At 47.2% G+C, this 15247-nt stretch overlaps 1 protein-coding gene across 1 annotated transcript in view; it reads left to right on the top strand.

Annotated features, from left to right (window-relative positions):
* The window catches only part of VWA5B1 (von Willebrand factor A domain containing 5B1), a 39986-nt gene that overhangs the window by 15659 nt on the left and 9080 nt on the right, over nt 1-15247 (top strand). Inside the window, exons 8-15 of the mRNA XM_061187036.1 lie at nt 1239-1349; nt 3232-3434; nt 3901-4015; nt 5808-5993; nt 7903-8086; nt 8950-9140; nt 12744-12945; nt 13391-13705. Coding sequence (XP_061043019.1) covers nt 1239-1349; nt 3232-3434; nt 3901-4015; nt 5808-5993; nt 7903-8086; nt 8950-9140; nt 12744-12945; nt 13391-13705 — 1507 coding nt within the window. The remainder of the gene's footprint in view (nt 1-1238; nt 1350-3231; nt 3435-3900; nt 4016-5807; nt 5994-7902; nt 8087-8949; nt 9141-12743; nt 12946-13390; nt 13706-15247) is intronic.

Below are 15247 nucleotides of genomic sequence, written 5' to 3'. Positions count from 1 at the left end.
ACAGATATTGACTTCTTTTGCAGAAAAACAAAACATATTGACACAAGCAACAAAAGGAGATGGACAGAACATTAATGTCAATATTTACAGAGGGGAATGGAAGAGGGGCTGCAGGGCCGTGGAGCCTGGAAGGCCATATGGTGTAAAAGTTGCCAGGATCTACTTGCTGCTGTTTCCTTCAAGATTTTGGAGTGTAACAGTTTGTTTCTCTGAAGCTATGCTGAGATCCCTGGGGTGCCATCAATAAACTCTATAGGGATGAGGGAAAGCCACTCATTCCTGAGTTCTGTGCCAAGGCAGAGCCAACATAAATAAAGATCTTGGAGCTATGCTTTGAAAGCCTCAGTCCTATTCTCAGGTTTTAGGATCCAGTGCAATTCCTTAACCCTCTGAGCCTCAGTTTCCTTATCTGTAAAATAGAGGCATTGATACTAATATGTATCTCATGGGGTTGGTAATAATAACCATTTACTGAATGTTTACTGTGTGGCACACTGAGGTTCAGAGGAGTGATATAACTAGCCCAAGGTCAAGTTAGTAATAGCAAAGGTGAGATTGAAACCCAGATATGTTTAACTTCAAAGTGTATCTCCTTAACCACTACACTATAATACATGTTATAGAGGTTAAATGAGATAATGAATACAAACTGCTTAGCATATAGTAATTGCTTGACATTTATCATTGCATTGTATCATCATTATCATCAATATCATCATTTTCCCTCTTGTCATCTCCTCCACCTTCTCTTTGTCATTATTTTTTAGAATATACCTTGATCAAAGTCTCCTGGTATTGCATAGTTAAATAGGTTAAGACTCTTTAATGCTCACAGACCTTGAAGCAGAAGGCTGCTTCATCACCAGTGGGACCTGGACCAGGCCACGTGCCTCTCTTAGACATCAATTTTGTTTTGGTGGAAGGGGGTGGGCGCTCCCTGCTCTCCTTACCGCTCAGGGTCAGTAGGAGGTGAAACGAAACTGGAAAACTGTAATAGAATGGCTTTGAGAAATCAGACTTGCTACACAGATGAGGAGTTTTATGATGATGGCTTTGGCTCAGCCTCTGGTCAACATCAGCGAATTTCTTTATCTGGGGGAGAAAGTGATGTTGGGTGCAGACAGAGGGTGAAAGGTCCACTTGGAGGCTGCTTCTGTGCTGGTATGAGAACAATGCTGTGTGGTGGCCAAGGTAAGAGCCCCTTCCTGAATCCTAAAAATTCCTTTCTTACCTGTCAGGATGCCATGCTGGTGGCTCTTAAGAGCCTCATGCCAGCCTGCCTCTTCAATGTCATTGGGTTTGGATCCACGTTTAAGACTCTCTTCCCTTCCAGTCAGACCTACAATGAGGTAAGGAGGGGGCATGGCTGGGACCAGAAGGGGTCAGATGGTGAGAAACAGAGGCAAGGAAGGAAAAGGAAAGAGGAGGTAACCCCGAGGCCTGCCCTCATAGAACCTGTTCACCCATATAGAACCTAGATGATGCCAGGAGCAGAGGAGCAAAGGGAGGCTATCTCCATGTAGGCAGTCTTCTGGCCTCCCCCCTCCTTAAAATAAAGATCATGTGGGGCAAAGTATGGATGTACACTGGGAGGGGGTAGAGGGAAGGGATAGGGAGAGGATATATCTTAGGCCTCCCACTCACTGAAGCCTCCATCTCATTAGAATGATAGACTCGTGCAAAGTTGAGCTAAAGGAGTGAATAGCAAGGGATAGAGGAGTGAATAGGTGGGTGAGTGGGCTAAGAATGGCGCTCACATGGCTCAAGGTAACAGTTTGTAACAAGAGGACCCTTGGCCCCAATAGGATGTTCAAAATGGGAGCATCCTAGGGAGTTCCCTGGTGGCCTAGTGGTTAGGATTCCGGGCTTTCACTGTTGTGGCCAGGTTCAACCCCTGGTTGGGGAACTGAGATCCCACAAGCCATGAAGCACAACCAAAAAAAAGGCGGGAGGGTGGCGGACATCCTACCCAGGTCTAGGAACAGGAAGGAAGGAAGGGAGGGAGGGGTAGAGGGAGAGAGAGAGAGACGGTGGGTGGGAAGGGAGGAAAGAAGGGCACAGGAGCCACTTTTCAATTAAAAATAACTTATTTGTCGGTTTTTTAAATACAGAAATAATATATATTGATTGTCCCACAATTTTTAAATCTAGATCATCAAAATGAAAAATTTGAAAATCTCCCATGATCAGTCAGAAAAAAAGAAAAACCACTGTTAAGAGCTTAGTATAAATCCCTTCTTGCTCTAAGCATTTACATACATTTTCAATAAAGGTAGGATTAGACCTCCCATACTTTCTGTAACCTATTTTTCTAACAAAACAGCCTATCATGAGCATATGTCCACGCTAGTAAGTATTCATCTGCAACATAATTTTCAATAGCTGCCTACTATTTCACTACACAGATAGGCTGCGACTTATTTAACTAAACCACTACAGGTGGGCATTTAAGTTGTCTCCATTTTTTTCTATTTAGTTATCTTTGCAGCAAATACTTTGCATACATCCTTAATGATTCGCTTGGAATAAATGCCTAGTCTTGCTGGTTCCAAAGGTACATATACATTTTAAGACTTTTGAAATATTCCATTACTCCAAGTGTGGATGTTGGAAGAGCATCTTCCTGAGTCAGGAGCAGGAAAACATCTGATATCCAGTGAGAATCTGTCCTCGCTACAGTGACATCCATCCAGTGTCAGGAATCCTTGGCCAGTTGGGTCTCACAGTGTGGGTCCAGGAGGGAGGAAATCTGAAACCCAGATTGGGGAAATGGTTTCCTCAGAGTATCATAGGGATTTAGTGCCACAGTCAGGCCAGGACTCAAGTCTTAAGGTTTCTAGTCTAGTGGTCTTTCCACCATACCTCCTGCCTCACTCATCAGAAAAGAAAACCTCATTTGTGCTGGGCAGTTAGGGCTTGATGCGCTACCTTTTCCAGGGGTGTTTATATTTTTAAAGAGGAACAAAGAAAGGACAACAGTAGGTTAATACATCATGAATGGTGGCATTTGGGACATTGGTAGGTGGTGTTATTGGGCAGACTCACACCGAAAAGTGGCCACCTATTCTTCCTGTGCGTGGGGCAGAGATGAAACTGGGAACATGAGCCAGCTCCAGTGAGGCTGAACTAAGATCCAGGGAAACAAAGGATTCATCCTCCAAGAGGCTTAGAGTCTCCACACCATATAATGACCCTGGGGACGATCTCCCTGCCCATGACCTTTCTCTGCAGGAGAGTTTGGCCAAGGCCTGTGACAAAATCCAGAGAATGCAAGCTGACATGGGTGGCACCAACATTCTCTCCCCGCTCAAGTGGATCATCCGGCAGCCAGTGCTCCGAGGCCACCCGAGGCTCCTCTTCCTGATCACAGATGGTGCCGTCAACAATACCGGGAAGGTGCTGGAGCTGGTGCGAAACCATGCCTTCTCCACCAGGTGGGCACAGGCTGAAGGTTTAGGGCTCGGTTATTCTGGGCTGCCCTGGGCTGGGGATGTCAGAACTGGGGCAACGTGGAAAATGCCAGGAGGAGAAGAGGGGACCCACAATTCCTACAGAGCTTTGCTTCCAGGATGGTGTGGCCAACTTCAAAGTCTGCCTTTTCCCCACAGTGGTTCAGGAGGGATAAGATGCCCACACCTCTGCATCCAGGTCTCAAAGAGCAGTCTAGGCAGAGGAAGTCCTACCTGCTTCGACTCTGTCCTGGGGTGGGAGGTGATGGGCTGTCCATGTGTGAATGTGAGTGCCCGCTGATGACCCTCTTTCTTCTCCCTCACCCTCTACCTGAAGCTGGGCCAGCTCTGAGATAGCTCTGCTGGATCATGATCCACCCCTTTCCCCATCAGGGGACAAAAATGGCAGAGAGAATGGGAAGTAGCAGCCTCTCTTGTCCCCCTCCTCCAGGTGCTATAGCTTTGGAATTGGACCCAACGTCTGCCACAGACTGGTGAAAGGGCTGGCAACTGTGTCCAAGGGCAGTGCTGAGTTCCTGGTGGAGGGGGAGCGGCTGCAACCCAAGGTAGGCAGAAGGGCCTCCATCTCTTCTGGTGCTGGGACCTCAGAGGCCCACACTGGTCACACAGCAACTCAGTGGTGGAGCTGGGATTTCACCCCAAGTCTGAGCACTCCACTAGGCTACACTGCACCCCAGTGAAAATCAGAGTTGGAGGCCACAGAGTGGACAATTCCTGGAGCTAGTACAGGACACTAGATGCCCTGGTCTCCAGCCACTGGCTCATATGCTCCATCCACTGGCTGGGCAGGATTGGGGCTCCCAAAGGAGTCACTGCCTCTATGGATAGGAGTTGTGCTTGGGGTCATTTCTGGCCATGTTCCTGATGATGACAAATGATGGCTCAGAAGAATCTAAAGGACCCAGAAATCAAGGCAATTATAGTCTTCTCTCCATGTCCTGCATAATTGGCACAAATAAGCCAACACTTAGAAAATCCCTGTGTCAGTCCAGACCTTCCAGGGACAAGAAACAGAGCTGAAGTTAAGAGTGCAAGAGGGGGTTTCCCTGGTGGCGCAGTGGTTGAGAATCTGCCTGCCAATGCAGGGGACACGGGTTCGAGCCCTGGTCTGGGAAGATCCCACATGCCGCGGTGCAACTAGGCCCGTGAGCCAAAATTGCTGAGCCTGCGCGTCTGGAGCCTGTGCTCCACAACAAGAGAGGCGGCGATAATGAGAGGCCCGCGCACCGCGATGAAGAGTGGCCCCCACTTGCCACAACTAGAGAAAGTCCTCGCACAGAAACGAAGACCCAACACAGCCATAAATAAATAAATAAATAAAATTTAAAAAACAAAACAAAACAAAACACACACACACAAAAAAAAAGAGTGCAAGAGGTTTCTTGAGGGATAAAATCTGTAGAAGGGAAAAGAGGAGGAAACAGGAGGGAAAACTTTTTAGTCCATGTGCAGATGCAACACTTGTGAAAGGGAAGGAGGGGAGCAGGATTGGTCAGGGAGAGCCTCAGACTGCAGTGCAGGTCTGACAGGGTCTCAACCAACCCACCAGGGATCTCTGGAGCAAGAATTGTCCATTAGGTTGTCTATCTTGGGTGGAAAGACCAGGCACTAATATCCCTGCCATGCTCATTTGTTGCCTGGGGGCTTCCAGGGAGAGGTGTGAACCTGGTTTGAAAGCTGAGGCATTGCACATGGAGACTGTCATCTAACTGCATTCCTTGCAGCAAAAGAACACAGTCTTTCTCAAAGGGAAATTTGAGGGTGCACCTCTATGGCTGCCACAATCCTCAAATCATTTTTCTCCAGCTTTGCAGTACATTTGAGGAAATCATCCTAGGGGATGTTAAACCACTGTCGAAGTTGCTAAACCAGCTGTCATTTATTGAATGCCTATCATGTGGCAGATACTTCAAATGCAGTATCTTCCCAACTACAGGTAATCTTCCCCACTACACTGAAAGTTGAGAATTACTAACTCCCTTTAACAGAAGGGGACACAGGGGCCCAGGAAGGCAAATTGACTTGCTCAAGATCACTGTTCAGTCCATGTTTTGAGACAAACTTTCTGTGTGCCCCAGGCTCATCACAGCCCTACTCTGAGTCTTGGGTTTTTCTCATTTATAAAATGCTAAGCTTAGAGAAGGTGAAAGCAAAGATCTGCTCCAACTCTGATGTTCTAGAGGCATGTTTGCTGCTGAGCAAGCCGCCCAAAGTCTACTGTCACTTCTTCCCTGCTACCTCTTCTCATGCTCACACCCACATGGTCTTCGTGCCCCTCATCTGTGCATATCCCCGTTCACACATCCCCCCAACCTGTGTTCTGACCCTGTCCAACAGATGGTCAAATCCCTGAAGAAGGCCATGGCCCCAGTCCTGAGTGATGTGACTGTGGAGTGGGTCTTCCCTGAGACTACCGAGGCCCTGATCTCACCTGTCAGCACCAGCTCCCTCTTCCCTGGAGAACGGCTGGTGGGGTATGGCATAGTATGTGATGCCTCCTTATACATCTCCAATCCCAGAACAGTAAGTATTTTAGAAATTCCAGGGGTCAGTGGGGGTCCAGAACCCTTCCCACAAAGCCATCCTTGGCTGGAAAGACAATTTATTTGTGGCAGCTAGGAGCCATTGGATCTGGGTTTACTCTTTTGGGGTATAGTTGTCAGGCCATGGGCATTCAGTCATGGTGACACTGCTTGGCTAAATGCTACCATCTCAATATGTGGTTCTCAAGATCCCCTGCAAGAGGAGAACTGGGGGAACATGTTTAAAATGCGGAGCCCTAGCTCCAACCCAGGTCCCCTGAATAAAAATCTCTGAAGATACGGCCCAGGAACCTGCATTTTGCATAATCTACTCCAAGTGATTTTGATGAATAGTTCAATTCAGAACAATGGCACTCAGATTTCTTTCCTTGAACACTCTAGACAGATCATATCTCCTTAGATGAATTTGTGTTTTATTTATTTACATGGATAATTCTCTTGTATGTGGTGGCAGAAGTGGAATAAAAGTGAGGAACTTCTCAAAGGGAGGTGGAATCCATGCTAAAATGTAGAAGATTGCCTGAGATGCTATTTCCTCATCTAGCTTCCCTCGTTAGTAAGTCTCTCCACTCCCCTTTAAAGGATTTGTCATCTTGTTTTGTTTTTAAGCGGGAGTCACAAACTCAATGCCTAGAGGGATTGGGCAGGTATAAAATGAACGAAATGGGCTTGTTGTAAAAATTAAAGGGACAAATGTCATGAGAGATAGCAGACATTCCCCATATAGAGGAAATAAGGGGTGGTGAGGAATACAGCAAACTGGAGAGCACACACTCTGTCTAAATGCTCAGCCCCTACTCAGCCCTAACAAACAGTTACCATGCAAGAATGTGGACCCTATGTTAAATGTGTTTCCAATCTTTCAAGAGAAGTTAGAATTTTATTTGAAATTTCCAGATTTTAAAATGTTATGGAATCTCTTAAGAACCATGGTCAGTAATGGTAAAAGTGTTTTGGAGATTAGAGTGTTCAGCTGCAGGGAGAACATGCTAAACAAAATGCTGGTCAAGACTTTGCACAGTCTAGGCCTTTCTTGGAGTTCTGAGAGGTAGCAGATCATCCACAGACCTTACTACTAGCAGGGACTGTCAAATCTATTCTCCTTTCGTTACCCATGAGACTGGCAAGGCTTTCTCCTACTACTAGAAGAGTTGTTGGGTAAGGGTATAATCTTGACTTACCCTCCCGGAAGGTGATCTAGAAATAACTAATAAAATTAGAAATATATACCTTTTCAACCCAGAAAAACCTCCTAAGAATCAAACACATAGAAATAAAAGTGATGTAATAGATTCACGGTCAAGGATTTATTGTAGCATTTTTTACGGTGGCAAAAAATAAATGGCCACAAAGTGAATGCTTAATAAAAAGGGGTGGTAGAATATCGTACAGCCAAATGTTTAAAAGAATAGTTGATGTGAAAGATTTCCAAAATGTTTTAAGTGCAAAGTTCAAGCTACTGATAAATGTAAGTAATATGGTCCAGCTTTTGTAACACAAGATGACCCCAAAAAGCCCTTATATTTTTATATATGTTTATATCATGGAGAATGGAACGAAAGGAACAGATGGTTCATGCTGTTATTTTTGGTTATCTATTTGGAGACAGCAGTAGGATTTAGAATTACACTATTTTTAAACATTTAATAAAGAATATAATTAAAAATATAAACAACATAAGTGATATGAAAAACCACCTCCATTCACCATCCCTTAAATTTAGGCAGAAGTCTGCCTAAATTTCCCAAGCAAGCAAAAAATTTTCTTATTATTTCGGTTCTTCAAAGGTAGAACCTGCACCATCTCCTCTCCCACCCCTTGCTGCCCTTTGGATGTCCTTCCTGACATCCAGCCTCACTCTAAGCCCTCTTTTCTCTCCCTCCCTCCAGGACAAGAGAAGCCGATACAGCATGCTACACTCTCAGGAGTCCGGCAGCTCTGTCTTCTACCACTCACAGGATGAGGGGCCTAGCCCAGACAGCGGAGACTGTGCCAAGAGCTTGGGGACACCCTTCACCCTGAGGCAGGCCAAAGATGCCCAGCCATCCAGCAGAGACTCCGCCACCTATCCTGGTCAGCCAGTTGCTCTTTGTGCTTCACTCCCTTCTCCAGGGAGGCCATGATTGCTACATTTTTACTGAACACTTATTATGTGTTAAGCACTTTTTACAATCTCATTGAACGGTTAGCAGCTGTGGAGGTGGGTGCTATAATACCCATTTTACAGATGAGGAAACTGAAACTTGGAGAATTTTAGCAACGTGACTAAGCTCATGGAACTTGAAAGAGGTAGAGTACAGATAAAGAGTTTAGACCTGTCTTCCTCCAAAACCTCTTTATGGTTTTAGTTTCCATTCAGAGGGTAATTACTGATGACCTACTCAGGCTAGGTACTGAGCGCAGTGTGGGAAGCCAAGATGACTCAAACATGGCACTTGTCCCTCAGAAGTTCTCCATCTAGTGAGAGAGATACAACTGGCCTTAACTCTCTTAGAAAGCAGAATGACATGGACCACAAGAAAGTTTAACAAACTGTAAGGATCCCAGGGAAAGGAACATCTGGTAGAGGATATTAACAGAGACATAATGAGGGCACTGGTTCTTAGAAGTGGGAAGAGAGAGGAGATTCCAGGCAGTAGAAACTGCCTGACAAAGATGTGGAGGTGTCATACCTAGAAAACGCATACACAGCTGGTATATTTGGAGCACATAATACCTTAAAAAATGAGCAGAAAGGAGAGTAGCTGGGTGGATAGATTAGAGCTAGGTTAGGCAAGGCTTTGAATGCCAGGTGAGGTGAGGCATCTGCACATATTTCAGTAGGTAAGCAGTGGAAAACACAAGAAGTTTCCAAGCAGGAAAGGGGTATGCAAGCCCCTCTCTCTTTCCCCACTGTCCTCCACCCTGATGGCTTCCCTGTCACCACTCCTGCCCAGGTCTAGACTTCTCCCAGCGACGGCGGGCATACAGCACCAACCAGATCACCAACCACAAGCCCTCTCCAAGGGGCCTCACGGCCAGCGACCCCACAACAGCTGCCAGGAGATACCCACTGAGGAAAACCAAGCTGCAGGACCTCACCAAGCAGACCAGCCTGGATGCTCCGCGGTGGCAGATTGATTTGCAGGTACCCAAGTAGGGCATATCGGAGTTGGGGGTGGCCACGGATGGGGAAGAGCTCTGTCTCCTGCTTCAGCCATAAGGATGGAGCTTGACCACAATTTACAGTGAAGTGAGTCACTTCTTCCTCCTTTTTCTGGATCTTCACTTGCCTGACCTCCAATGACAACTTCCTAATAATGATACCCATTGGTCAATGACATCACCCATTCTCTGCTCATAGAACTTCCCAGTTGGCAAGGAGCACCCCCATCTACACTCTCATTTGATTTTACAGCACCCCTTGGAAAGGAGGGAATGTGGGGGCCAGCCACCCCCACTCCGTACAGATGTGGAAACTGAGGGTCAGAGAGGTAAAGTGACTTACCCAGGGTCACACAGCCAGTCAGGGAATTGCAGCCAAGGACCTTCTTCCTGAAAAGCCCTTCCTTTCCCCTCTCTGTCACCTGCTGCACCTTCTGAAAATCCCAAGGCTGTACATTCACCGAGGGCAGAGATCATCTCAGAGTTAGAAGCACAGCAGGACCAGTCATCCAGTGTCCGGCCAGACCAGGGTTTCTCAGCTCCCACACTATCGACACGGGACTTCTTTGCTGTGGAGGCTGTCCTGTGCACCGTGGAATGTTGGGCAGCCTCCCTGGCCTCTATCCACTGGATTCCAGGAACAATACCATCCCCAGTCAGGACAGCCAAAAATGTCTGCAGACACTGCCAAATGTCCCCAGGGGAGGGGGGCAAAATCACCAGGTTGAGAATCACTGTCCTAAACCAAATTGGTATTTGCTATTATCTGTATGCCTTACCCCATTTTCTTAAGAATGGGCTTTATGTAGCTTTGTCATTGTGAGTCTGTGGTTCCGTAAAAGTAGCCTTTCGCTCTCCCATTCCCACCCATAACCCCCATCCCTCCCCACCTCCAAATACACATAAGCCCCCTATGCTCCCCAACGGCGGGGACACTGCCACCTTGTCCCTGAAGGCTCTTCTTTGTGCTTAGCCAGGAACCACTCGATGCAGTTGGAAGATACTGACCTTGGAGTCAGGCAGATTCTGCTCCTCAAGCATGTTGCTTAACCTCTCTGGGCCCCCAATTTCTTCATCTATGACATGAGGAGAATAGCTTGTCAGATGATTGAGCTAACAGTCATCAACAGATGTTTACTGGGAGCCAACTGTAGGTGGAGGACTCTTGCAGCATTGGCCGATAAAAGATGAAGTCCCTAGTGCAGCACCTGGCACACAGTAGGTGTCCTTTAAATGCAACTCTACTTGATGAGAGCTCTGGGCAGCTTGGCAGCTCTCCTCCTCACTTCTGGCCCATCTTTGTTCATATCTCCCCATTCCCTGCTTGGCTTCTTCCACAATCTATCTCCAATACACGTGTCTGAATGCATATGCATGCACACACACACACACATATATACTCCCTGCAGCCTATGGCTGGGTGAAGGGGGCTGAATCTTAGACTAACTTGTTGCTATGGAAACTGTAGCAGCTTCTGTTTCTCAGTGTGCTGGTGATGGTGGGGCAGGGGTAGGGGGAATCCCAGTCTCTGCTGTGGTAAAGAGGTTAGGGATGCCCTGGGACCCAGCAGCCTTGGCTGGGTACCAGTTCCCACTGAGGCCGTCCTAAGAGGAAGCAGTCCCTTTCATCTCCCACACCCTTGTACCATCCCCAGGACCTCAGGCTCAGAGGAAACAGGAAGGTTGAATCTAGCCCCTGCCCCAAGGAGAACCCATCTAATGGGGAGGCACAGTCCTCTTTCCAGTAAATATTTGATAGAGATGAAAAAGACCCCATGGTTAACTGTTAGCCTAAAAACTAAGAGGCACTTTTTCTCTCTGTTACACCTAATAAGTGCCTTTGTCCCCCCATCCCCTCCTCCTTCCAGGCAGATGTATGTGTTCCCAGAGGCGCAAAATTTATTTTTAACTAATATTCTTTAATTACAAAAGTAATACGTACTCAGGGTTTTCAATAAAAAAAACTCTCGAACAGTTCATTTGAATATAAAGTAAAAATAAAAGTCCCCCTCCCCTGTGCCCTGACCCACTTGGTTTTGGGTGTTTCCTTCCAGAAATACTACACACACTAAAAAACACACATATGTGACACACGTATATGTTTTGAACAATCATATATACAAACTGCTCTCCAATTTACTTTTTAAATGTCTTTTTAATTCACTTTTTATATGCAGTAACATTATTCTTTTCAGTGTACAGCTCTATGAGTTTTGACAAATGCATGTAGTCATGTAACTCTCTCCACTATCAAAATATAGAACAGTTGCAATTTACTTTTTTGAAATAAACTTTATCTTGGACATCTTCCCGTATTGGTTTGGAAAAAATCTGCCTCTTTCATTTCACTGTTGTATGGTGTTCCATTGCATGGATGTACCATAACGTATTTACCAACCCCTAGCGATGGACATTTAGACAGTTTCCAGATTTTCACTTTTACAAACAGTACCGTAATAAATATACAATACGGGCACACGGATATTTGCATCCTTTTGTATTACCACAGAATTAAATTCCTAAAAGTGGAATCGCTGGGTCAAAGGAGATTGTGCCTCTTGTTGAGAGATAGCACGCTGCTAAATCATTCTTTTACAAGTGTGCTTCAGTGCACAGTCCCAGCAACAGTCCATGAGAAACTGTCTCCTTGTTGACGACTATGGTTGTCATCAAACATTTAAATATTTGCTAATCCAGAAGATTTAAAAAATCATAACTTATTTCAATTTAGGGCAATGCTTACGAGACTGAGCATTTTTTCATGGGCTTATAGAATCCTCTTGCTATGAACTGCCTGCAGATGCCCTTAACCCATTATTCTATTGAGTTTATCTCCCTTCTCCTCCACCCCAGTGATTTATAAGAGCATTTTCTTGAAAATGATCTTTGTCATGTGTGTTGCAAATATATTTCCCAGTTTATTACTTGTCTTTTGAAGTGTTTTGTACTAGCACTAAACAGATTAAATCCAAAAAACAGAACAGAAAGTCCAGAAATAAAACCAAATATACATGACAGCTTTGTCAGGATAGAGGTAGAGAATTGATAAGCCATAGGGACTCAGTGAATGAACTATATTCAGTAAATGGTGATGACGCTTGTACTCTTCATAAAATCAAAGAAAAGGCTGTTTTCTATTTCTTTACATCAAAATAAACTTTTTTGTGAATCAAAGATTTAAACAAACAAAAATAGAATCACAAAAATTCTAGAATTTTCTTTAGTAGGAAAGACTTTTTAAGCATGACAAATGAGAAGACATAAGGGAAAAGGCTGATAATTATAACCACAAACACACACAGAGTTTTAAACTTTATGGCCAAAAACAAAAAAGGTGGGTTTAGAACATTATCCACGGTATGTGATTTTCCACGGTTTTCCTGGTTTGGACTTTATCCATGGTTTGGGATTATTTGTGTTGAGGTTTCTCATGGGTAGTGGAGAGCAGGTCATGTGTCCTTGGGTACTACAGGGGCAGTCCGCCAGGAGGAGCTGGGGTAGCCAGGGAAAGAGTTGTGGCTGGGAGTGGAGGGAAGAGGGCCAGCCACCAGGAGCTCAGCCTCCTCCCCTTCCTCTTGCATTCTTAGCCCTTGCTGAACAGTGGCCCGGACCCGAGCCAGGGCCCCAGACTCTGGGGTCCAGGGGCCCGCAGGCCCTCTCTGCTGCCCCAAGGCTGCCAGCCCTTCCTGCCCTCCGGCCAGGAGACCCAGGCTTGGAGCCCCATGAAAGATCTGGATCCTGGGTCTGGCCTGAAGCCTGCCTCAGACAGCTGCAGCCCTGGGGAGCTGGGTAAGTGCCCACAGGGTCCAAGACCTTACTGGGGACAGGGAGGAATCCTAGGCTGTAGTCCAGCCTAGGGCATCTGGGCTGTGGGGGGCATCTGCTGTGGCCCATCCCTCCCAGAGGACCTCACCAATCCCTCTCTCCCAATCAACCGGGCCGTTGGGCTGCCTGTGAGGCTCCCAGGTGTCCTCCCTGCAGAGTGACCCACCACCCTATCTGGCCCCCTCAGGTACTGGCTTCCTGAGATGTGGGTCTGCCCTACTCTTGGGGACAAGCCAGTGCCACCCCTGCTCTCCTAAGGAAAGAGTTGTGTGTTCCCTCGGGGCGGGAGGGGGGAGGGGGACTGTCCTTGCTTAGGGGTGTCTGCATCCTGAGGAGGGATGATGTCGCCTGGGAATGGACCCCCTGTCCTGCAGCTCAGATCACAGCCCGCTTGTCCCTCCGCCCCCAGAGCTGTCCCATCACCCCTCCGCCTTCGAGACCGAGACGTCCTCGGACTGGGAGCCCCTAGGCGAGTCCGAGGAGCAGGCCAGTCCCCGCAGGCCCGCCACCCCAGGACCCGTGCTGGGCAAGGCCGTGGTCAAGGGCCTGCGCGACAGCCAGCCTTTGCAGTGGGAGGTGAGCTTTGAGCTGGGGCCTCCCGGCCCCAGGAGGGGCGGCGCGCGCGAGCCCGACCTGTGGAGCGAGACCTTCCACCACCTGGCGGCCCGCGCCATCATCCGCGACTTCGAGCAGCTGGCGGAGCGCGAGGGAGAGATCGAGCAAGGTGAGGGCCGCGGGCCCGCCCCCTCCTCGCAGCCCCGCCCCATGCCCCTCCCCTCCCTCTCCCCCAGGGACTGCCCTCCTCCCCTGGCTCCACCCCCTTTCTTCTCTCCACTGCCCTGCCACCGCCTAATGCTCCGCCTCCCCTCCCCATCGCTGCCCCCAGGTGCCTCCCTTGACCCCCACAGTCCCCCTACACACACACACACACACACACACACACACACACACACACACACACACACACACACACACACCGGCCCAGGGCTCCACCCCCTGCTTGATCTGCCCCCTCCCAGCCCCACGCTCCTCCACACCTCCCACACCCACCCGGTGACCAGTCCTCTCCTCCCTCCTCTTCCTCTGCTACAGGTCCCTCACTCCTCCTCACTTCCCAGGGCATCTCCCTGCAGCGCCCCTGTAGGGCTCCCGAGACAGAACCGTGGGGATCGCCCTATTCCACCTGCCTTGCTCCTCTGGGACCACACCTATCTTCCCACAGAACCCCTAGATCTAATCGGTCCACCCAGTAATCAATCAAGGCTGTTTACTGAGTACGGATCAGCTGGGGGCCAGGCTCAGGGCTGAGCAGTGCAATGACCACCACCATCCCCGTCCTTACTTATGAGTGCTTGACACAGATTAGCAGGGAAGCCAGCCGACATTAATCAAATACACACAATTAATTGAGTGCATTTGTCCTAATGCTATTAAGAAGAAACACAGGGATCCAAGAAATTGTATAACAGGGATGGTGGGGAGGCTAATTTAGTTCAGGAATTGGGGCAAACTTCCAAGACAGTGATTCCTGGGATCTTGATGGAGCACACTTGCAGAACAGATAAATAGAGAGATAAATAGAGATATAAATAGAGAATATTTCTATTATTTGTAATAGTTTATGCTTTATTTATGTAACAATACTACATGGTTTATATTTTATATTATTTGTATTTTTGTATACGTTATTTTTTTTTTTCTTCCCATGAGCACTTTACCTTACAGTTTACAGGACATTTGTCCATCCTTCATGCCAAGGAGACTGCTCACCTGCTCAGTAGGAAGAGCCTGGGCTTTGGGGACCATCCTGAGTCCTGATCTCAGGTCCATTCCTAACTTGCTGTGTGACCCTATGCTCACCACTCTCCCTCTCTGGTTTGTCTCTGCAAGGTTGTCCCAATGGGCCAGACCAATGGTCCCCACACAGCCAGGGGACCTGTGAAATCCTGCAGCAAGATTCTCATCAGAGAGCTGCAAAATGAAAATAGAAGATACTGACAACACAGAGATTTGGGTTTTTTTTTTAAATAACACTAAAGTTATTTAAGGAAAGTGACTGTCATTTTTTTATTAGATGTCTTACCTCTTTTACATTAAAATATCCTTATTTTATGAAGTGATGGTGGAGGTTTTAATAATCTTGAGGGTTTCTTTTAAATGACCTTAATGGCAAGTTGGTAACTCCTTAATTTTAAGGGCTTATTTAATTCCAAAGATGGGACCATGGATCTAGCCCTCCTTTTAGCTTCCAGAGCTTCCATGTCAG

The sequence above is a fragment of the Eubalaena glacialis genome, chromosome 3 (assembly GCF_028564815.1).
Source record: "Eubalaena glacialis isolate mEubGla1 chromosome 3, mEubGla1.1.hap2.+ XY, whole genome shotgun sequence".
Lineage (NCBI taxonomy): Eukaryota > Metazoa > Chordata > Mammalia > Artiodactyla > Balaenidae > Eubalaena > Eubalaena glacialis.
The sequence above is the reverse complement of the archived record's forward strand: the minus strand, read 5'-3'. Positions and strand labels throughout refer to the sequence as shown.